Raw genomic sequence first — 25591 nt, forward strand, 5'->3', positions numbered from 1 at the left:
TCTTTAATATTCTTATACCTTTTTAAGTTATAAGGAATTTCATTCCTGGCGGCTTCTGCCCGACCACACTTGTTTTTTTTAAAAGCTTTTAACTTGCATTTAATTAATTAATATGTTTTGTAATAGTTTTGTAAAATCTTGCAAACAAGCTGCTTGCTGGTGCTACTACTACTATTATAGTTGGATTTTGTTTTATGTTAACAGGAACTCGTCCGTGGTAAACATCAGACATCAAACGTTAAATACACATTTATATTATGATCCGACATTCGTCTTCGAATATTTATAGTAAATGTTTACCATAGAAATATACAAAATGGGTAAAAATCAATAATTAATCAATTGCATCTTTCTCTTAAATCCCCAATGAAAAGTAAACTTTGTGAGAATTAAAACAGATTTTGATCATTAATTTCTAATCAGAGATACAAAAAAAAAAATTCATGAAAGGAATGAAATCACGTATTATGTAATACTAGTATGAATAGCATCAGTTCATTTAAAATCAGTTAGATTGGTAACCCTACATAACAAACTGCTTTGCGGGACCTCTATATAAGAGTATTTCTCAATGATAGAGGTCATACTTTATTTTGCTGTATATTTGTGATAATCTATGTTCATGTCAGTCTGTGCATCTCGCCTGACATCTTTCTTTGTGCAATCTCTGTGTGTTAGCTCGTCAGAAATCCCGTTATTTCACCGCCGTAACTTATTTAACAAAGGTATTATTCATTCGGGAGTGTCGGTCGCGGTCAACGAAGCAAATTAGCACGATCGCGCCAGCGTTCAGTGACACCGTGCCAACGTTTTATTCGTTACAATTTTATCGATTTTAATTCTTCCCAAAAGAAAGAATTGGTTCCATGCTGTTTCTCTGTTAAAGCAGTCGTTTGACTGGCTCTCGAGCAACATTTTTCGTGTGAGAGTATATCCCAAGGTAAGTTCGCGAGGCGTCTACTGTGTCTTGAGAGTGGACGCGAGCAAAGGAGCTCCTTTGTGACGCAGAATTCCGCTTTTTCGTGCTCTGTATCGGTTACGTTAATTAGTTCAATGGTCTATCAATCAATCATGTCTATTTATAAATGAAGAACCATTTTACCAAAGTTCTTCTGTCAGTGTATGGCTTAATACATGAATTTTGAATTGTGTAGTGTTACTGATCATGGTTGCTTAATTGGTACCAATAGAATGGCCTCTCACTCCTGAGAATGTGCACCCTTCACTTCTCGGGAGTAAAAGGCCATTCTATATGTATAATGCATAGAGTATTTTTAACAGAACTAGGCCAAACAAAAACAATCTCATTACTTCAAAACAGGAACTAAAATATACATCAGTTGTTATTTATATAGTGGTCATATATGAATTATTAAAACGAGCTGTGTCAGCAATTTAATAGATTGTCCTTAATCAAATAACTTCAATCTGTTTACAAAAAAGATTAAGCGAAGCTTTTTAGTTTTTAATGTTTTCAAAAGAATGCAATGAGGACATAGAAGTTTTAAATAAATTACAGAAAGCCGTAAAATTGTATAAAATTTTGATTTTTAATGACTACCAATAAACGTAACATTGATATGAATAAAAACATAATTCTACTAAGCACAATTAAAAATAGTGCTCAATTGTAGGAAAAAGGTATTTTATGTCATGGTTACTGATAAAACTAAAAAATTGTTTTATTAGAATATATAATGGTATTATATATACAAAACATTTATTATTAAGGTCAAATTCAAAATCCGAGTAAAACAAAATTGTAGTCAAAATAAAGTTGGGAAAGGCATTTGTTTTAAAATGAAATTAATAAGTAAACTAAATGCTTAACTTAATGAATATCAATTAAAAAATTAACATAAGAGCTCACAAGTGAGACTGAATTACAGGCAAATTTTTTTGAAGAATGTTAGGGTTTAAGATATCCAGATTAAATGATTAATAAATGAATAAAAATTATTTATTGCACAAATAATATTTACCATATTCTAATAGACATCTGTTCCATTTTGTAGTAACTAGTACTAACAGTATGGAAAAAAACATATATAGACTTAGTCCTATTAATCATAAACATTACAAAAAGAAATCAAATTGATTGTCAAGTTAAATATAATATATTCAGAAGTTGTTAGTTAAATAATATATAATTGTTTGATTTAGTTCACATCACTAAAAAATGTTTTTAAAAATTCAGTCTTGTTGAATTTCAAATTGCTGTTATTACAGCTTTTTTTTAATTTAATTTGTACATGGGTGGACGCGCCCACAGTCTGGATGCCTGCATATTGGATGGATGTCTGCATATTGGCATGTCGGTGACAGGGCTTTAACAAGCACCATCCCACCTTCATCCATTTAGTGGTAACTGGAGGTAGTAGACATGTGAAAGCTCAAATATATCTTAAAATCTATGTGTGAAAACTCCTTTGCATGTTTGATGGCTCTTCCTCTCTTCAAACTAAAAAGCAACTTTTCTTTGATAGAAATAGATCATTATGACCTTTCAATGTCACCAGTCCTATAACATAAAAAAATCATTGGTTCATTTTATTTGTAGACAGAGCCGTGTCTTGGGGGAAAAGCACCCCGGGCACTACGGTGGCCCCAGATACTCCATCACCAGCACCCCAGCCGCCAGGTAATCTTTTTGTAACCTATTCTCTCAATATTATGTTTACTTTAAGTATTTGTAAAATCGACAAGGCGTTATGAAAATACTTTGGATTCAAATTTAATTAAGTGATTAATTATATAATATTATTGTATATTATAATAATATTGTAAAATTTAATAGAATGTTTGGTCCTTTAAAAAGCGTTGTAGTTGAAGACGCATTGTTCCATACCATTTAAATCGATAGTGTGATTTGGAATTTAAGTCACATTTCTTTCAAGTTAACTGAATAATTTATGCATACATATATATAAATATGTGAGGATCATTAAAATTACTATTCACCTGCAGAATGTTTGCCTTTAAAGCAATTTGTTTTGCTACAAAAAACATGTTCCTCTTTCATGTTTTGTTGTATTTATAATGTGAAACATTTTCATCACCCCACGACGTACCACATCGAGCGACTTATCGATCGTTCGCAATTGGAATTTCCTAATTACACACGAGTAGCCGCTATTATCCATTATTAAATATAAGGGGAAATAAATTTTTACAATAAAATCATTTTTTCTTACACTATTTTTAATACAAATTTAATAAAAAAAATTCAATCTCAATCAATTTTTTAGTTGGATTTTCTATAAAAGCGTATTTTGTTAGTTTTTTTAAACTATAATTTATTTAATATAAAGTTGGTTGTCATTATTGGCATATTGTGGGATTTGGACTGCTCGCACTTAATACGCGATTGAATCATCAAAATTCCGAACCGAAAAAGAATAGCGGCTTGGCTCTGCCCCTGGCATTGCTGAAGTCCATGGGCGACGGTAACCACTCACCATCAGGTGGGCTGTATGCTCGACTGCCAACAAGGGCAATAAAAAAAAAAATCCGAACCGAAAAAGAATACTAAAACACGAAAATAAGTTTTTATTAAATACTAGCTTTTGCCCGCGACTTCAAAAGAGGAAGTTATCAATTCGACCCCCATTTTTTTCTATGTATATCACTGATTTCTCGAGAATGCTTGAACCGATTCTGATAATTCTTTTTTTTGTTCGAAAGGGTAGACTTCCCTGGTCCTGTAATCGTTAAGATCTAATGATGGGATCCTGGAGAAATCCAGAAAGATCTATAATTTTCAAAGCCTGCTTCTTCAAAGCCTTCTTCTGGCCTTTCAAAGCCATCTTGAAGTGATTTGGGTGTTTCTTGTTATTCTTCTTATTCTGTGCCGCCGCGCACCGGCCGGCCGGCGCCGTGTACATCAATATTACGCGCTTGATCATTGTTTGGCTGCGATGTTATTTTAAAACTGCGATATCTTCTCATACTTATTAAAATACGTAATATTTAATAATAATAATTAAATAATTGTAAACTTGGATAGGGACTAATATGATCTTCATAAAAACACCTTCACAAATAATGCTTTATTTTAGAACAAATCTGATAAGCATAAAAAACGTTATAGTGAGCTAACCTTAAAATATAGGACATATGCTGTCGCGGACTTTTTTTAGAACTTTAAAAGGAAACAATTTTGTCATACATTATTTTAGCGAAACTTTAACCGTTTCTGCAGCGCACGCAGCGGATGCTCTCAAAAGGGGAAAAATCCCGATTTTGAAACATTCTTTATTGGTGCTCCGCTTGTATTGGTCTTAGCGTGATGTTATATAGCCTATAGCCTTTCTAAATAAATGAGCTATATAACACTGAAAGAATTTTTCAAATCGGACCAGTAGTTCCTGAGATTAGCGCGTTCAAACAAAGAAGCAAACTTCCTAGTAGTATAGATTATAAAAATATTTCTAAGCTTAAACTTTAAAACTATTTTAAATTGTAATTATGTTTTCGTTGTTCGATAAACACTTATAAATAAAACAAGAAGGGCAAAGTTCTCGATAACAAAAGGACACGAAGGGAAGATGACAGGATGTACGTAAATCACACATCGTCGAATTGTAAGAACGTTTGGCTGAGTATTTGAATAGATTGTCCTGTTCTTATGAGCACGCTTTTATTGCCTGCCCTGTATGTAATTGAATCTCTCTTCGAAATATCAACTTCAAAACGTTCGATTAACATGAAAATTTGCAAACGCATCAAGCACTAATGACTACATAATAATTTCGTTACATTGGCCTAATTTGGCCTCATCTTAATTCGGCTGACTATCCGGCCAATAATGTTTTGAATCGTGCCAAAAAACCGACACCGCTCGGAGAACGAATGAGTATTCGTGGCGAATACCGAATACACCCGAATAGGCTGTTTAGATTTTTTTATTTTTTTATTGCTTAGATGTGTGGACGAGCTCACAGCCCACCTGGTGTTAAGTGGTTACTGGAGCCCATAGACATCTACAACGTAAATGCGCTACACACCTTGAGATATAAGTTCTAAGGTCTCAGTATAGTCACAACGGCTGCCCCACCCTTCAAACCGAAACGCATTACTGCTTCACGGCAGAAATAAGCGGGGCGGTGGTACCTACCCGTGCAGACTCACAAGCGGTCCTACCACCAGTAATTACGCAAATTATAATTTTGCGGGTTTGATTTTTATTACATGATGTTATTCCTTCACCGTGGAAGTCAATCGTGAACATTTGTTGAGTACGTATTTCATTAGAAAAATTGGTACCCGCCTGCGGGATTCGAACACCGGTGCATCGCTACATACGAATGCACCAGACGTTTTATCCTTTAGGCCACGACGACTTAGATAATCGTATTCGCGTCTATTCGTCAGTACTCTGCGAGTATCTAAATGAGGCATAATGCTAAAGGGTTATTGGTCGGTGTTCGTCCGCGCTCTTTACCTATCGTCATTGTTCAGTCGACTCGTGAACTTTGTCGCAAGCGGTTTATTATTTGCGATGGTATTGCGACAAATGAATTTTTTGAAGAGTATATTTATATATATTTTTCTAACGAGTTTAGAAATGATGAGGGAAACCCCGTCTTGTTTCTTATTATTATTTTCATTTGTGAGTCAGCATTGAATAGACATCCAAGCGAATCGCACGTCATCCATGTTTGAAATACCTAGGTACACTGAATGATAAATGAATAAACAAATGGGTCTTTGCGTGGTCGTATTCGTGCTGAAATTATTTGGCGAATTGTTCGCCGATAATCTAAATGAGCCACAGGAGGAAACGCTGCTTGCGTTTAGTGCAGAAAAATGTATTTCTGTTTCCTCTCATTTGACGATATGTAGAACTATGTCGGCAATTGGCGGTTGCTTGCATGAGTATACCAGGCTTTTTTTATTGCTTAGATAGGTGAATGAGCTCACAGCCCACCTGGTGTTAAGTGGTTACTGGAGCCCATAGACATCTACAACGTACAATGACGCCACCCACCCTGAGACATGACTCCTAAGGTCTCAGTATAGTTACAACGGCTGCACCACCCTTCAAACCGAAATGCATCACAGCTTCACGGTAGAAATAGGCGGGGCGGTGGTACCTACCCGTGCGGACTCACGCGAGGTCCTACCACCAGTGAAGCCACCAGACTCTCCACAAATCGGGAGAAGTGGCGATTGCTCGTGAGGCGCATAACATCTGCCCACAGCAATAATACTGCATGACGACCACAACCGACCAACCACGACCGCTCTGACAAGATTGATACGACAAAAGAGAAAGAGGACAATATAATACGTTCTATGTATATCGACCGCTGCTGTGTCTGTTTTAATTAACAACTCATAAGAATTAAAATATTTTATTTACTAGATGTACATATGTGTACATATGTAATGAATTTTAATTTAATAAGAACAGGAAAAAAGCACTTTTAAAAAAACCTTAAAATATCACTCATTACTCAGTCGTTTTTGCACTCCAACTATGCAATGTAACACATACGTGGCATTCACGTTGTTATGTTTATTGGCTCCAGTAACCACTTAACACCAAGAGGGCCATGAGATCGGACGCTATCTAACGCGCTGGGTCCAAAACCTAGAAGGTAGTAAGTGACAACTGTCTCCTTGCTTTGTTGTATCGCTGGCTTACAATACAGAACCTTAAAGTAATATATCCAGAAGGCAGAGTCTGCAAGACTTGCATGTTATTATGACGCACTAATATTGAAGACGGAGTTTCGATTCTGCAATAGAATTTATAATTGGAAGAGAAAAATACGACGTAGGTTTGAATCGGTATTGTCGGATATTTTACGAAGTCAACAGTTATAAATACTGCTTACTATAAATTGTTCGAGCCCACTGCGTTTCTCGCCGGATCTTCTCAGTGGGTCGCGTTTCCGATCCGGTGGTAGATTCTGCGAAGCACTGCTCTTGCTAGGGTCAGTGTTAGCAACTCTCCGGTTTGAGCCCCGTGAGCTCACATACACACGTTAGGGTGAAGCTGAAATAGCATCTCAAGGCTATCAGCATAGGTAGAAAAAAAAAATGTATTTTTTTTCGTTTAATTGTGTGTGTTAGATTTATTTGTTTTGTACCGGAGAACTGTTCTACATTAAATTCAAAATTATTTATTTCGATTTGTAAGTCATTGAACATTCGTATTTACTAAACTATACCATCATCAATCGTCTCAGATTGCAATGCAAATTACGTCGAAAATAGCTTATGTGTTTTTGAATTTAACTTTGCTCGCATTTTAGTTAAATGATAAACGATTTCAAGAATAGTATACATCAAATAAATTACAAAATAGAGACAACTCCAACTCGTAATTGAAAGGACCAAACAAAAAAAATAATTCAAAATCGTTCACACAGGATGCAGTGATCCTACATAAGCTAAAAAGGGTCACTTTCAATGTTAACTTTACAATGTCATAAGTTATTGTTCATTCTCTTTCAAATATAACATTATATATTTAACAAAAAAATATCTGCAATTCTATTGTAATGCGATTATTATATGAATAATTCCTGGAAATTATCATATCTGACTGTACATGTATATACAGATTACTATTTGTAATGGATGCGACAGCTAAAATGCTAATGTAAGCAATGTGATCGGAATCCAAAACATGTTATAGAGAGTATAACAATTTGCAATGCATAGCTTTTTGGTTGGCAGGTTAGGATGACCGGTGTCCTATTGCAAGTCTCGTCTCGATGTAACCAACGGTGTTCGTGTTATGACACCTTATCACTAGGCGAGCTTTGAACACCTGCGACAAAAATAATGGTCCGTAGTCATCGTAATCTGTCTACATCACTTTGAGAAGGCGGCACGACATGAGAACTCTTGCCGTGGCCGCTGGAAATTACATACCTGATCCTGTAGACCGAATGGTAAATAGTCGACGTTACCCAAAACACGTCATTACGGATCCTCCCGATCCATTAACGGTGCTTTTAGGTACTACAAGCACCGGTCATTTCCTCGTCGAACCCGTCGCTTGCGACGAAGGGCTCGTCGAGCGAATTAACCCACAGACACAGCCCACTGAGTTTCTCGCCGGATCTTCTCAGTGGGTCGCGTTTCTGATCCGGTGGTAAACTCTGCGAAGCTATGCTCTTGTTAGGCTCTTGAGAGGCTATATAAGCATAGGAAGAAAAGAAAAAAAACTGCCTACAAATTGAGAGTTCTACAACAACTGTTATTCGATTGAGTAGTATGCACGGTTTTCTAACACATTAACGCCTTTTTAATATACGTTTTTGGGATATGTTGTAAATAATACGGATGGACATTTTATTTTCGAAAAAAAAAACCCATTCACAATCAATTTCAGATTTTTTTAAAAGTCTTATTGACATAATCACGACCTTGTCCTATGTGTACTTTATACAAACTTTACTTTATTTTAGAACTTGTTTCTCTAAGTCGTTTTTTTTTTCGTCCTAGACGTTTACATGTATCAAACGATTTGATCATGTGTAATTTTAGTGCGATGAGTAATTTCGAAATTAGGATGGCCGTTCAGAATTATAGTTAAAGTGAATTGGTAAATCGTTGAGATACAGGATAGGATAGGTATTTACGAACATAACAATACAAGCTTATGGTAATATAACAGGAAAAATAAATAAATAAAATTTATTTACTAAACAAAAAGGAATGTTTGGAATGTGGGTTAATTTGAATGTTTAATATTTTAATAAATCCTGTTTCTGTATTAATTTTGGAAATAAAATATGTAGATGATTACTTATTATTAAAATAGTTCATGTGAATTTAGTTACTACGCTTATCCGACTCAGACGCCGGGGCAACGCAAAGCCGTCGTTGCCCAAAACATGTCTTGTCGGATCCCCCGGATCCACTCTTGGTGCTTTTAGGCCCCTCAAGTATTGGTCACCGTCCTCATCGAACTTACCCATAGACACAGCCCACCGAGTTTCGCTTCGGATCTTCTCAGTGGGTCGCGATTTCTATCCGGTGGTAGATTCTGCGAAGCACTACTCTTGCTAGGGTTATTGATAGCAAATCTCAGGATGAGCCCGTGAGCCTCTTATAGGCTACCAAAATAGGGAAAAAATTGCCACTACGTAGAATTCATAACTCGATTAAAGTTTTACAATAGAAAATGATTATATAGTTACAGATTAGCGCTCATCAAAATTTAAAGATTATTGCACGAAAAACATGTAAGTATTCTGCGAGAAAAAAAAAACATTTTTCTTATTATGCACATTTCTCATGCACAAAAGTCGTAATATTTGAATATATGTAAAAATAACTAGGCTACAAATTAAATGCTTTAGCGAGTTCAAGGAAAAACGTCTGACCTAGAAAGTAGAAAAGAAAAAATGTGTTTTGAAAGCAGTTCTGTGTCTTGAAGTAGCCCAGTGAGTGACTCGGTCAATCTTCACGGATTTGGTGCTCCCACAAATATTTTGGCTATAAGAGTAAAAATGCAAGAAGCAACACAATTCGATACAAGCGGTGACGTCACTCTCTTTATTGGCGCATATTGGACTCCTATATTATGTACCGATACTCACTCATATGTGTGTGTGTGAGAGAGTGACAGTGTTGAATGTGTCGTTATTGTAATAACTCATTCCTATTGGTTGAAAAAACATTCGATTTTGAACGTCACAAGACGGTAAACTCGTAAACGGTCCGTGAAAATTAAACTAATAGTTTAATAAAGTTTCCGTCAGCGAGACTTATGTCTTGTTTCGCCAGCAATGACATCATACCGTTCAAACGTAATGTATGTGTAGTTTTGTTTACAGAAATAAACTGATTTAGTTAACAAACATTATTTGGGTCACGGGTAATTATCGAGATTTTCGCCGCTGATGTAATCGATGGTGTTTCGCAGCGGTCTAGTTTAAAAATACAGGGTGAAAGAAACGCGTTATATACTAATCTATATATTAATACGTGAACTAAAAATTTGGTACCCCTTTTTACGAAAATTGCGCGTACGGAGGAGTATGTAATTTCACACACTTATAGAGAATATAGAGAAGTAGGTACAGAATGTTAATATTTTTTTAATTATGGATAAAAAATACATTAAATCAATAAATAAAAATATTACACACACTACCGTGTATTTTACACACTCACGCATGCAAACTTATTTGTTTGATGTTAAACTTCGTATTGCTTATAGTCTGTGGTCAAATTGAGAATAGATTATATTATATTGTTTGTCTCTATTAATATTTGTCTAAAGTGTAGTCTTGGCGAAATCTGTGATTATAGAATAGTCTTTGACACTGGAATCATAATAGTGTAAAAACTTATTATTTCCATTAATTATAGTCGAATTTCGACTATCGAGGGACCACTAGTACTCTTAAACTTACATAAAAATCAATATTCATTTGCTAAGCTAACCAAATATAAAAGAGTATTTCTAGATCCTTAATGTTGGATATTCATTATTTAAAAAAAACAATTTAACACTTCAAATAGGGCATTGACGATTGTTTTTTCTGAATTATACCTAATTGTAAAACTATTTTCAGGAATGTGATAGGAAATAACAAAAAATATATTATGTTAACTAATTGATAAAGTAACTTAGACTTAGACTTGAAATGGCGGTGGACGTCAACAGGGTCATTCAATCTAAATCCTAATGCCTACTTATGTACTCTATTGGTGCAAGCCTAATACCAATCTAAATATTTCCAGCCTTTTATTTATTATTTCTCATGTGTAACAGATTTCGATAGGCCATTTTAAAGCATAATATGATCAAATCAACAGAGGTCATATTAAAAAAACTCCGAGCACAAGAAGTAGATTTGACCTTACGCTTGTGAGTTGACTCGTTTCTGACTTATTACACATATTTCTTACAAACGACTTCTATTTAACCAAATCGCAGAGTAATGTTAGATTTAGCGTCACATAAGATCTTTGGTGGCGAGCCCGAGCTGTAGCTGATTGTATTTAAAATTAATTACGAAATCTGCGAAACTATCATAGATATACCTTCAATTTGAAATAGATGGTCCTTTTGCGAGCAGGAGACGCTCACTGAGAACGGATTTTACGTAAATCCTATCCTGAATAGATTTTTCGTCTTATCTTCCCAAACAAAATAGCAACGCGCACAATTGCTATTAGAACGACTGTTTCTGAACCAGAGAGCGATACCATCAGCTCCGGGAAAATTAAGCATTTTTAATTCTGTATTAAATAAAATTAACGGGTCACTTCTAGTTTTATTCATCTGTATAGTTATGATGTCAGGAATCGACGGCATAAGGTTTCTACCATTTCGGGAAGGGCTCGCTCTGTGTAAGACGATGATGTGTTTTAGTTACGTGCGCGGCTACATCCGTATCGCCTGTGCGTACTGCATGACGTGTGACCTAATGTTTATAAAGTTTTTTGCAATTTGTATTTATAACGTAAATTTCGATATCATTCTGGGTTAGTTGGTGTATACGCGGTTTTAGGGTTTTTATTATTATTATTTTGTTGTATTCATGAATGAACCGGCTCACTGCTCACCCGGTGTTAAGCGGTTACCGGAGCCAATAGACATCGCAACGTGATTGCCATCCGACTTGTGACGTGAGTTTAATTCTCAATTGTATAGCATTACGATTGCTTTTCAAATTGGCACGTTACTGCTTCGCGGTTGAAATTGTTAAGGTTGTGGTCGCTACCCGTGCAGACTCACAAGTCGCCCTGACAGTAATCGCGCAAATCTTAGTTTTGTGATTTTTTTTTTATTACACGATCTTATTCGTTTATCGCAGAAGTTATTACATTCACATGTATTAAGTAGGTAGGTGTGTTAGTATTTCATTACAAAAAATCGGTATCGGACTGCGGAGTCGGAGCGCCGGTATATTTGTATCCTTCGAGTAGAGCATGTCCTTTAAAGCCACTGCGTAATCACTAATGGTAGGGCATGTCTTCTGAGCTCACGCAATGCTATCACCCTGCCTATGCATATCTTCCGCGAAGCTGTAATGTATTCGGATTTTAATGCGAAGACACAATTGAGACTTATAGTTCAAGATATGCCTATTTGTGCCGTGAAGCAGTAATGCATTTCGACTTGAAGGGTGGGGCAGCCGTTGTAACTTTTTTTTTTTTGCTTTGATGGGTGGACGTTCTCACAGCCCACCTGGTGTTAAGTGGTTACTGGAGTCCATAGACATTCACAACGTAAATGCGCCACCCACCTTGAGATATAAGTTCTAAGATCTCACGTATAGTTACAACGGCTGCCCCACCCTTCAAACCGAAACGCATTACTGCTTCACGGTAGAAATAGGCAGGGTGGTGGTACCCACCCGTGCGGACTCACAAGAGGTCCTACCACCAGTAAAAACTATACGGAGACCTTGGAACTTATATCAAGGTGGGTGGCGCATTTACGTTGTAGATGTCTATGTGCTCCAGTAACCACTTAGGCCCACCAGGTGGGCTGTGAGCTCGTCCAACCATCTATGTAATAAAAAAAAAATAGGTAGCGACATTCACGGTGTGTTTTCTATGGACTCCGGTAACCACTTAGCATCCGGTGGGCCGTGAAGTCGTTCACGCGACGATGAAGTTATAAAAAAACGAGATAAAGGTCGAGTAGATTCAGACCGTGTATATTCAACAAAAATACAGAGTTCGACAGAACCCTGCAGTTATGGAACCTGTAATACATCCAGTAGCCGCTCAGTCAAAACGTGCATATTTATTATATGTAATACACGCATACATGAAATGAGGGTAGATTTAAATAATTCAATGACACAAACTTAATCAGTTGGTCATTGAGATCCAGAATCTTTTTATTTTATTATATTTTATTCTTTTTAGTTTATGAACTAAATATATATATTTTTTAAACTTATATAAAGAATATATAGTTTAATTAATAGGAGTGTGATGTGTGATTAATAAAAATGAATACATTAGTCATGAAGATGGCATGTGGCATGTGAGTGGCAACGTGGCCGTGTAAATATTGTTGACTTGAACTTTTACTCTTATTATAAAATGGGGAATAAAAATCAAAGTGAGTATGCACATTCTTTTTAATTTATAATATTGTTTCTTGAATTTGCTGTCTAAATTTTATGTGTACCCCGAGCTTGCATCGGTAGAAAACTTTATTCGTTGGCTGTTTTTGCCACGAAACAGTCCGAGATTTAAGGGTGGACAATTCTTGTTTATCGCAATCGAGACTGCTTTTTTTTCTCCTACCTAAGCTGATAGCCTTGAGAGGCTATTTCGGCGTAACCTTAACTAGTTGGTGAGCTCACGGGGCTCATACCGGAGTGATGCTAACACTAACCCTAGCAAGAGCAGTGCTTCGCAGAATCTACCACCGGATCGGAAACGCGACCCACTGAGAAGATCCGGCAAGAGATTACAGAGACGATTGCGAGCATGATTTAGTTTAAACAATTACAAGAACACGAAATAAGTGTTAAGTCGGAAGAAAATTAAGTGTTAAACTACCGCCATCGTCTATAACGCGGACGTATTAATATCTATCAATACTAATAACACTAATCATTACATTGCGGCAGACCGTCAGCCTTGACCACTAATGAACACGATTCACGTTTCGTTACGAAGCGTTCGTGGCCTAATGCTTAACATTTAAGTCGCTTCGCCTATACTAATGGGTACTAAAAGTGCGTTAATATTGGAACAAGACTTAATGCCTTAGGTTATTATGTATGTACCTAATAAATGCTTACGAACGCAAATCGTTAAAGGAAATCGAATACTATGAGTTCAGAAAATATGAAAACGGTGGTACCTGCCCAATTTCGATCCAGTTCTTGTGAGCGTACTGCGTACACTGAATACCTAGAATAAGCTTTTAAGGAATTTCCGACATGCCTTTTTCGAGTTTTAAGGTGATATTTTACGATAAATCACACTATTCGTGCGAGTCCCTGATGATTTTTTTTGTATAGCAGTAATCATTATCTATAAGATGGCTCAAATGCTCGTATCTATTCGTGACCTTGGGAGACCGACCTTGAAGGCTTGAGGTCTTCGAATGATTTCAGTCAGGAACCGTGACCTGATTGCTGTTGACAAAGTCACAATGTAAAACGTTCTTTTGTTCGCATTTAGAATTGCTTTAGTTTTTTTTAATGTAAAATTATATTGTTTGATTATTTTTTTTGTTAGTTTTGTTTAGTATATGAAAAGTGAGTTGCGTTTTGAGTATGTTTTTTCTTAATTTACAGAAAACAATTTTTTTTTGTAAATTGCAGCTCTCGTTATATTTGTATGAAAACAACAACCAGTTACTGCCAAGTAACTCCTGATAAAAACGGATGAGACAAGCCTAAGACAGAGCGCTCATTTGCGTGGGTTAGGAGATGCCTATGTCCCGCAGTGGACTGGTGTTGATGACCAGGAGGTTCGGTTACTGGTATTCTGTTTAACACCACAAATTGATTATTACGACTGCAATGATTCAATATTCTAATAAATTTAAATTATTCTTGTAGTCTTTCACTCTAATAATGGCGTAAAAACACAGAAAATAATAGGTGAACCATTCTATGGTATTTTGAGCATGACTAAAAAGAAAAAAAAAAAAAACAGATTAATAGGGAAGAAATATGCTGAGCTCAAAACATAAACCATTAGACCTAGAAAATATCGGCTGCAAAGGATAACTTCTAAAATGTATATGCAGCGGACGTGATGCCAACTTAAATGAAAAAATTGACCAGAGAGCTTGTGGCATCCTCATAATGATTTACGAGAAAACTCACAAAAATTAACGAATAAAATATTATGTACTTAGAGTAGGATGATTATGTCATTGTTATTAGACGACCTGACCAATAACATTGAATATCATGTTGCAGGTGTCATTTAAACTACAATTAGAGCCAAGCATTAAAGATTTATTTATTTTTATTTATTGCATAGATGGGTGCACGAGCTCACAGCCCACCTGTGCTAAGTGGTCACCGGAGCCCATAGACATCTACAACGTAAATGCGCCACCCACCTTGAGATATAAGTTCTAAGATCTCAGTATAGTTACAAGGACTGCCCCACCCTTCAAACCGAAACGCATTACTGCTTCAAGGCAGAAATAGGCAGGGTGATGGTATCTACCCGTGCGGACTCACAAGAGGTCCTACCATCAGTATTAAATACACGATCATAGAATAATGGACATATTATTTAACTAGAAATGATATCGTCAGCTCTGTTGTCCGCTTTATGAATTGATATGGTGATAGTGTAAAACATGCGAACTGTTGAAGGGCTAAATTCGTAGTATTTAGTTGAATGTTCGTCAGTAAACGAATGATTCAGAGAACTAATTTCTAACTAATCGTAACAAACTAACTTGTTGCGTTATTATTACAAAATGCTCCCGGTCACGTATGTTATTAACGCGTCGAATCATTAGATGAGATAATGATAACAGATTTTTATCATTGCACGTAGGTAAATTGAATACGTTTATTTTATTTGGAACATTAATTTATAATTACTAGAGGCCCCGCAGTAGTCGAAATTCGACCATAATTAATTGGAATTGTAAGTTTGTACACTATTATGATTGTATTTTATACTTCTACAATCACCAATTTCGCCAAGACTACACTATAAAAAATATTAACAAAGGCAAACAATATTTAATCTATTCTCAATTTGACAACAGACGCCAAGAACAAAAGTTTGACAATAAATTGTATACATGCGTGTGTGCGTCAAATACATGGTATGTAGTGTGTGTAATGTTTTCTTTATTGATTTAATGTGTCTTTTGTTCATTATTTAAAAAAAAAATTAGCATTGTGCGCTTCTTCTCTATATTCTCCATAAGTGTGGAAAATTTCATACTCATCCGTCCGCACAATTTTCGTTAAAAGAGATACAAAGTTTTTGCTTCACGTATTAATATATAGATTATACTGTTAATATTATTTGTGACTATAATTGCCGAGCGGATAAGGAAATGATGTCTTTTAAAATGTGTTTGTCTGGTAATACATTGACCTACCAATAACAAGCAAATCAATGAGGTAATACGTAAATACTATACGTTTGGTTTGTTAATTTATTTAAATTTGAATTAACATTCACATATAAACGAATAACTATGAGTGTTTGTTAATTTTATAATTATCCATCATTATAGTAGGTCGCTATTTTTGGTTCCCTGTGGATCAGGAGTTCTTTCTTAGCTGTGTTTAGCTCATGGCTCATAGTAGTAATTTATCTTATGGTATCTTAAAAATTAGAAGACAGCACCAGGCAAAAACGATTTTGGATTTAGAATCTTATTAAATTATTACTCTCTTATTCTGTTACCAAATCCTACCACTCCTGGCTGAGCCTTAGCTCGCCCACCTGTCCTGGTGATACTGGGAAGGCCTCCGGGCCACCATAATCCGTCAATCATAAGAAAAACTCTCTTATTATTTTCCTACTTTCTTGTTACTCTCTTATTAAGTAATAAACTGAGACTAAAATATTGGTACAGTGTGTTCTCATAATTTATCTCTGTGCGATTTCCTCCGGGCGGTTTTGTGGTGTTGAAACTAAAATCCAACTTCTTCAAATTCACTTTGCTCAGTTTTTACTTTTCAACGACGCAGTCTTTTCTTAAAAGTTGGAGCTCACGATGGTCTACTTCCACTATACGTCAACGTTACTTGGGAATTACTGACATGATATGGCTCTTTTATCGTCTTTAACTTCATTAGTTTTCAATTTTACAATGTTGTAGTTGAGAGCATGTCATCAAAGATACCGGTATAAGTGTATCCAATATATATACAATACGTCTATACCCATTTGTGTATGTATCATCGCTTGAATATGCACACAGTTAAACAAATCAATTGTTCTTTGTTTTTATTTATTGTACATCTTCGAACAATGGTTAATACAATCTAAATTAATTAGCGTTCTGATGCAGTTTCCAATTGGAATCGCAATATTTCCAATAGTATCAGCTACATTTTCTTCTATGTTACAACTCTTTCAACTTTTATGTAAAATTAAATTACGTATAACAAAGTGTAAATCTGAATTAAAGCTACTGAAACGTGGCACGTGGTTTTTAATATTATTTTATTAATTTGGTAAGTACGTATTGGTGTATACATACGTACAAATATACGTTTGTTTGTATGTAAAGAACGTCATTTTCACCGACTTATAAGACGTCCAATCAACATGAAAATTTTGTACAGATTTGTTTTGTATTGTTTTGAAAACGTATCAAAGACCGATGACCGTACAATTTTTTTTTATAAGTTTGCTCTAATATCCTGACCAGTATCAACAGGATGAAGAAATTATGAAATTAATTGTTACTTCGGTTTGTTGTTTAAGTGCTTTTTTTGTTTTCAGTTTATTATTAGAAATGATTTATTAAAAAATAATTTGATTTAATCATTAGCATTAAGATTTTTCGCAAGTGCAAGCAAATATGTTTACCCTGGAACAATTGCGCTTACAAACGCTTCTTATCAGGATTTTGAAAACATTCGAACATCTTACTAAAAGTTTGCGGCACGCTTCTTTTTTTTAAAATTAAAATTTATTATTATGTAATGTATATCTTCTTTCAACCAGGGGTGCTGGAGATGACCGGAACGGATAACATCCGGTTCAGCGGGCACACATTAGACAAGGCCACCAAAGCTAAGGTCACGCTCGAGAACTTTTACACCAATCTTATCTCGCAGCATTATGAGCGGAAGCAGAGGTACGAATTTTAGCTATTTCAAAATACTCCTACTAATCATCAACGATCCGGGTTGGGACGTGACTGTGACTTAAACATCTACAGACGCAAATGCCATCACCCACCCCGAGATATGAGTTATAAGGTCTCAGTATAGTTACAACGGCTGCCCCACCCTTCAAACCGAAACGCATTACTGCTTCACTTTTGAATATGTGATGAAAAAATACCTTGACACGTTGAACTACAAAAGATTACCTACCGCCAAACTCTGTTCTTAATGTTAGGTGAAAGCAGAACTCTTCTATTTAAGAATACTAGGCCACTAGGTAATATATTTTAATCGCCTCATCGCTACAAATTATTTGTTTAGTAATATATATGAAGGAATCGTGACAAAGGGTACATTAGTCTTATTGGACGCATTCATATTGGCTTCAGCACGCCGACACAAGGGCCGCTATTTTTAAAAGAACAACTTCAAGTGTCACAACCCTCTTTTGTTTCAAATTTTGTGTTTCTTCTTCACCCGTTGTCGTTTGTGCGGTAGATTGGAGAAGCTAGAAGAGTCGTTGAAAGACGACAGCCTCTCCGAAAGCCAAAAGCAAGAAAAACGTCAACAGCATGCCCAAAAGGAAACTGAATTCCTTCGCCTCAAACGTTCGAGACTCGGTGTTGAGGATTTCGAGCCGCTAAAGGTGAGGACTTGCGTTAAATAACATTAAAAAATTAGCCATTTAAAAAAAAAAAACCATAAAGCCTAATATAATATATCGTAAATTCAAAAATATTTTTAAACAGAAACCTGGGAAAGTATAATTAAAAAAAAAGGTCAAATGATTAAAAACTTTTTATGAAAACTATGATATGACAGCTGGCCGAGACTAAGACAACAAAAAAAAAAAACTCGTAAATTAGAATTGTAAAATGTTAAAGTGATAACAGTACCGAATCCGGCGTTGCACATCCGTATGTATCTTCTGATAAACAAACAGTCGTACAGACTGTTTTTTAAAATCCTTTGACCTGAAAAAGTTCAATAAACAATAGTACACTTTTAAAAAAATATATGAAAAGAAAATCGTACATTGATGACCGATCATGTACAATTTCTATTAATTAACAACGAGGTTTTGTTACGGTTTTGTTTTGTTACACTCTTCAATTCTGAATCTTTACGTGTCTCCTATTGTGTTCGGGCCACTTCTTTTTTTATTCATTTTTATTGCTTAGATGGGTGGACGAGCTCACAGTCCACCTGGTGTTAAGTGGTTACTGGAGCCTATAGACATCTACAACGTAAATGCGCAACCCACATTGAGATATAAGTTCTAAGGTCTCAGTATAGTTACAACGGCTGCCCCACCCCTCAAACCGAAACGCATTACTGCTTCACGGCAAAAATAGGCGGGGTGGTGGACTCAGAAGAGGTCTTACCACTAGAAAAAATGTTTTATGTTTGAATCCGAGGAAGATACATGTAATTGAGTTGTTGACCCGTGACTGTGCTATATACCTACTTCCCGTCATCTCTCACGCGTGTACTGTGACCTTAATTATCTTTTTTCCTTAGCAAACATTTTATACCTCTCAAAATATATTTTTTTTAAATTCTGCGTGACTTCTACCTTATATAGAAACTAAATAATTTAAATTACATTGGGAATGTGTTTTAATCTTCAGGTTATAGGAAGAGGTGCCTTCGGCGAAGTAAGACTTGTGCAGAAGAAAGACACCGGACACGTTTACGCCATGAAGATACTGCGGAAAGCCGATATGCTGGAGAAAGAACAGGTCGGTATATTTTAAAGTATTTTTAAGCTAATTTTTTTTAGAACCGGACATAAATATCTATTCTATTAAACAAGAGTCTAACCCTTTGACTGTAGTCGTATACTGTTGACACAAGCACGTTTTTATTGAATTCAATTTGTGTTTACTCGAAATCAGCATTTGTAGATAAAATATACAAGTAATATTTATGTTATACTTAAAAGTAAAGATACTGTTTTATATGAACTCAAAAGCTAAATTTACAATTAATATTTGCACGTTTCTCCCAAATGCCAAATAAAACACACCTAGCAAAGACGATTATTATTAACATAACATTTTAGGTCATTCAACCTTTGCAAAAGTCGTTGTCGCGGGGCAGTATTACTAGTAAAGTAGATGACGTTAGATGACGTTGGCAACAGTCATCAACACATGTGAATTTACATTATTAACATTTCGAACAATACTCTTCTTTTTCTTTACCTTATCCCACTAGGTGGCGGCGACACGGCTACCTTTTCTCTTCCATTCTCTTCTATCAGCTGTCAAATCAACACTCACCCCTCTCTCTCCCTCTCATATCGTCATTCACACACTCCATCCATGTCTTCTTCGGTCAACCTCTTCCCCTTCTACTTTGCACTACCATTTCCATATATTTTTTAGTCACATGCATCTTCTCTATACGCATCACATGTCCATACCACGCTAACCGTCTGCTCTTTAATTTGTCAATCATCGGGGCTTCTTGCACACTTCCTCTGATATACTTATTCTTTATCTTGTCCTTTCCTGTCACTCCACACATTCATCTCAACATTCGCATCTCTGTCGCATGCACTCCTCTTTCATGCTTTACTTTCGTCGCCCAACATTCAGACACATACAGCACGACAGGTCTGATGATCGTTTCGTTCGATTCGAATGAACATTTCGAACAATACTGAACAATATTATACGATACTTGCTGTGCCCGTCGGCTTCGCCGAGCATTTAAAATTAACATTATTATTTCTCACCCCCACAAAGATTCTGATCATTAACGCCCCCGCAACTGGTGTAGGGAGTCCAACACTCATATAAATATTAGCCTATCCATTAAGTACATATATTTTCTACATGGATACCAAGTTTCAAGTCAATGGGATGCATCGTATAGTAGTTATAACGGAACATCCGTAAAAACCACTGTATGTTTATATATTAGTATAGATGGTTATAATACTTTACAGGTGGCTCACGTTCGAGCCGAACGGGATATCCTGGTAGAAGCCGACCACCAATGGGTGGTGAAGATGTACTACAGTTTCCAAGACCCCATGAACCTGTACCTCATAATGGAATTCTTGCCGGGCGGCGACATGATGACGTTGCTCATGAAGAAGGACACCCTAAGCGAGGAGTGCGCGCAGTTCTACGTAGCGGAAACTGCACTGGCCATCGACAGCATACACAAATTGGGCTTTATACATAGGTAATCTATATATTAATACGTGCAGCAAAAACTTTGTATCCCTTTTTACGAAAATTGGGCGGACGGAAGAGTATGAAATTTGCTACACTTATAGAGAATATAGAGAAGGAGTGCAGAATACTAATATTTTTTGTAATATTATGCATTAATAATACATTAAATCCAAAAAAAAACATTACACACACTACCTTGTATTTGACACACACGCATATAATTATATACTCTTCGTTTATTGTCAAACTTTTGTTATTGCTTAAAGTCTGTGGTCAAATTGAGAATAGGTTAATATTGTTTATCTTTAATATTATTTGTCTATGGTGTGGTTTTGGCGAAATCTGTAACTAGAACCATAATAATGTTCAAACTTATAATTTCAATTAATTATAGTCGAATTTCGACTACTCCGGGACCACTGTATTAAACCATCTTTAAACGTGAGACAAGTGGATAGTGATGTAATTGTTTCTGAGGAATCATTGGAGCTTGTTGAGTCAACCGTATTTCTTGGTATAACAGTGGACTCCAAACTGCAGTGGGGACCTCATATTCATAAATTGGCGAGTAAGCTCAGCTCTGCAGCATACGCAGTAAAAAAAATTAGAATGTTAACAAACGCGGACACGGCTCGTTTAGTTTACTTTAGTTACTTCCACAGTGTCATGTCCTATGGCATTTTGCTATGGGGCAATGCGGCCGATGTAGAAACGATATTTATTCTGCAGAAAAGAGCTATACGCGCTATTTATAACATGCACTCAAGGGAATCCCTGAGGGAGAAATTTAAAGAAATTAAAGTTCTCACTATGCCATCCCAGTACATTTTTGAAAATTTGATGTATGTTCGTAAACATATTGAGGAGTTTCCTAAAAAGTCGGACATACATAATAGAAATACTAGGAACAAACACAAGCTTGTTGTGCCGATGAGTAGGTTACATAAGATACGAAATTCATTCGGGTGTTTGTCTGTGCGCCTGTACAACAAAATCCCACAAGATGTTCAGAACCTACATATACATAGGTTTAAGAAAACTGTTAAAGAACATCTGTGCAATAAAGCTTACTATAAAGTCAATGATTATCTAGAAGATTGCACAAAGTGGGAATGAGTTGCTCGCTCCGGGCATTTCAATATTGTAGTAATTGTTACGTTATAATACTCATTGTAAAAAACTCATATTTAAAAAAAATAATGTAATATTAAAAAAATAATAAATAACAATTTATTAAAAAAAACATGCCCGCTGAGTTTCTTGCCAATTCTTCTCAGGACGGAGGCTAGTTCTTGTGAATTGGCGGTAGTTCTTTTGACGTTCAACAAGTATGTACTTTCATTTATGTTGAATAAAAAATTTTTGATTTGATTTGATTTGATTTGATTTGACTAGTATAACATAATTGACGGTATTTTTTAAACAATTTTATTTATTTATTGTCCATTTGTTCACTGGTAAAATTGGCCATTTTAATTAATTTATGTTCTGTTGTCGAGTAATTACTATAGTCCACTTTCAGAATTTGAATGTTGTCATCCGTTTTGGTATCATAAGATAGCTAATCGATGATCGTATCAATAAAATTTAACATGTCATTTTACTAACGCTTGTTAAATAACAGACATTTTCAGTTATAAGCAGTAGGTAAATGACGTTTTTTGTTTTGCTCACAAAACAATGCATTTTAAACATTTTCACTCCATTTTTAATATTCCATTCTAATCTTATGTTCAGAAAAGAAAGAAGTGAGTCAATCAAGGTTCATAAAACTCTTTTTCATATTTGTAATCACAGGAGATTCAGAAATTTCTATAAAAAAATTAAAACCGTATACGTATATCACCGGAATTTTATCAACTGACCTAATTGATATCATCTTTGATATTAATATGATTTTTTATGAAAAAATTTAGTAGCTTTAATGAAGCTGACATCAGCTATGTACCTAGTGGGAAAAATCTATTGAACATTCCAAATACTAAATTAAATATTAAAATAATGTTTTGTAAACTCAATTTCTCATAAATTAATTTATTATTTGACAGAGACATAAAACCCGACAACCTATTATTAGACGCTCGTGGACACATAAAATTGAGCGACTTCGGTCTGTGCACGGGTTTGAAGAAGAGTCACAGAACGGACTTCTACAGAGATCTGTCCAGGGCAACGCCCTCAGATTTCAGTAAGTTCCTCACATGTAAGTTCAATGAATTTATTTACTAATTTGAATTATTATTTTGATAGATTTTCTTAAGAGTTTTATAGTTAGTTGTTACGAAATTGTCAAAATGCTTTCACGTACTACACTAATTTTCATTGCTAAATTTTATTATTCATCAAAATATATTGTAACGAAGATGCAAAAACCTTAAGTTAAAAGAAAAAAGAGAATACACAATTAATGTATGTTAATGTATGGCAGAGGGATTTTGTAAAAAGAAAAACTAGTAGATAAAATTAGTAGATTGGTAAAATGCCATTAGGCTTAATTGCTTTGCCTATCACCGACTAATTATTTTTAAAGATATGGTGATTTTTTTAAAGATACATGGATATATGAGATGCGATAGATATATGAGTACACTCATAGCTCTTACAATAGCCTCAATTTATTGTTTCGTTCCTATAAGCAACGAAAAACTAAAGATGTAATGTTTTTCACAAGTATCAACATCGTCGTCAGCGATGGATTCGAAGCGCAGGGCCGAATCGTGGAAGCGGAACCGAAGGGCATTAGCTTACTCGACCGTCGGTACTCCTGACTACATAGCTCCCGAAGTATTCCTTCAGACTGGGTACGGCCCTGCAGCGGACTGGTGGAGCCTCGGGGTCATTATGTGAGTGGTCGGAAACGTATTAATATCAAGGTCATAATGTCAACGTTTGCAGAACTTTTGTAATATAAATATTAATAAATTATAAATACTATTAACCTGTTGGATTGGTAGATTGCTTATAAAAACATTGATATTATGACCCTTGAACTCCGAAATAAATTTCAGTTTTTTATTTGATCATTTAACGACTAGATTCTTTTTGTACGCCTTTATTAATATTATTTTCCAAATGAGAGTACCTATCGAAGCTGATACGAAAAGTAACTAAAATATTTTACGAAATCATAATTGCCAAATCGATTAGGTATTCTCACATATTATTTCCGTGTTCTGGATCAAGCGAATTCATTTCCACATCCATGCAAAAGCGACCAACGCGTTTACGAAGCAAAAGCGAACTGCGAACTCTTAAATTGCATTTGAATGTATGCAACGCACTTGTGCATAACGAAAAGCTCCCACCTCATTTAGCCTTCGTACATAACTCCCTTGCGGCTGAGCCGCCGTGGTATTCCACCAGTCATGGTGAACCGGTAGTGGTCTCCGGGAATGTAGTAATATTTCCATGCCGAGGATAAAGCTTTTTAAAACTGAACCATTGTCTTCTAATGGACACATAAATTACATAGACAATGTATACTTGCTGTGCCTAGCTTAATGTAATTAAAAGTCCAAATTGTAGTAAATGAAAATAGTTCAAAATCCGCTCTGTGTGGCTAGTGCGAGTTTTTTAACGTTCTCGATAGCGTAAAAGTTAACTCAAATTTGTATGGAGTTGGAACGTTTGACTACGTTTGCCGCTAGGGGCGCTGTACCAACTCCATACAAGTTTGAGTTAACTTTACACTATCGAGAACGTTAAAAAGCTCGCACTAAGTACACTGATTCTGTTAATACTCTGAAGAGTGTCGCGGATATAATTTTTTACCAAAACTAATAAAATTAAAACCGCTTTGTATATAAATAATAACATTTAAAAGTATACCAATACTGTTACTAGTATTATTGTATAATTAGAATATACCCTAGCAAGCCTTGCGTTCTATTTCGCTAATGCCTTTTGTGCGTGTAAGCCTGTTCAAGTGTGATTTAATAGTCTCGTTATGAAAGAAAGTTCATGGAATCGCACGTTGAGAATAAAAAAACGACTCCTCAAATTTTAATATTATTATTAATAGTTGAAAAATCGACTATTTACTGCACTTGATGCTACTCAAATGAAATTTTCAGTTAATAATTCGATAAATAATAATTAAAATAACACCCTTTCTTTAACTTTAAACAGTCACCAATGTCGAATTAATAAAGGGTGTAAATTTTTTCAATACAAACTTGAATAGCGAAATTAAGATGCTATACAATAAAAAAAGAGGTTTATTTAAATTAATAATATAATTAACTACGTTTGTAACAGAGTTGTTTTTTTTTTTAACATGCGATTGTTACAATTCGACAAACAAATTTATTCGATTGTCTGTTATTGGTTCAGTAGCAGCAAACCAAAGGTTACGAAATTCGTATTCGAGATGGCGTTATCGATTGCTTCAGGTACGAAATGCTGATCGGCTACCCGCCGTTTTGCTCCGAATCACCCCAGGAGACGTACAGAAAAGTGATGTCCTGGCGTGAATCCTTGACTTTCCCCCCCGAGGTTCCCATCAGCGAGGAAGCGAGAGAGACGATATTGCGTTTCTGTTCGGAACCCGATCGCAGGTGAGAATGTTTAATTTGAAAATTAACTGTTGTTTAATGAAATGTTAAATACAAAAACGTTTAA

General features: G+C 35.5%; 1 protein-coding gene across 2 annotated transcripts in view; it reads left to right on the top strand.

Moving 5' to 3' along the window:
- The first annotated feature begins 620 nt into the window (after window positions 1-620).
- LOC101744218 (serine/threonine-protein kinase tricornered) overlaps window positions 621-25591 on the top strand; it is a 36205-nt gene continuing 11234 nt past the window's right edge. Inside the window, exons 1-9 of one of the 2 annotated variants that reach the window (XM_004924886.5) lie at window positions 621-940; window positions 2561-2641; window positions 17617-17749; window positions 18279-18426; window positions 19412-19522; window positions 20737-20978; window positions 23020-23174; window positions 23643-23814; window positions 25363-25527. In XM_004924886.5, the coding sequence (XP_004924943.1) occupies window positions 17628-17749; window positions 18279-18426; window positions 19412-19522; window positions 20737-20978; window positions 23020-23174; window positions 23643-23814; window positions 25363-25527 (1115 nt within the window). In that variant the 5' untranslated portion in view covers window positions 621-940; window positions 2561-2641; window positions 17617-17627. Of the gene's footprint in view, window positions 941-2560; window positions 2642-11678; window positions 11751-12855; window positions 13055-17616; window positions 17750-18278; window positions 18427-19411; window positions 19523-20736; window positions 20979-23019; window positions 23175-23642; window positions 23815-25362; window positions 25528-25591 lie in introns of those variants that run through there. The other variant, XM_021347156.3, reaches the window with a different exon arrangement.

The sequence above is a fragment of the Bombyx mori genome, chromosome 1 (genome assembly GCF_030269925.1).
Source record: "Bombyx mori chromosome 1, ASM3026992v2".
In the NCBI taxonomy this organism is placed as follows: Eukaryota; Metazoa; Arthropoda; class Insecta; order Lepidoptera; family Bombycidae; genus Bombyx; species Bombyx mori.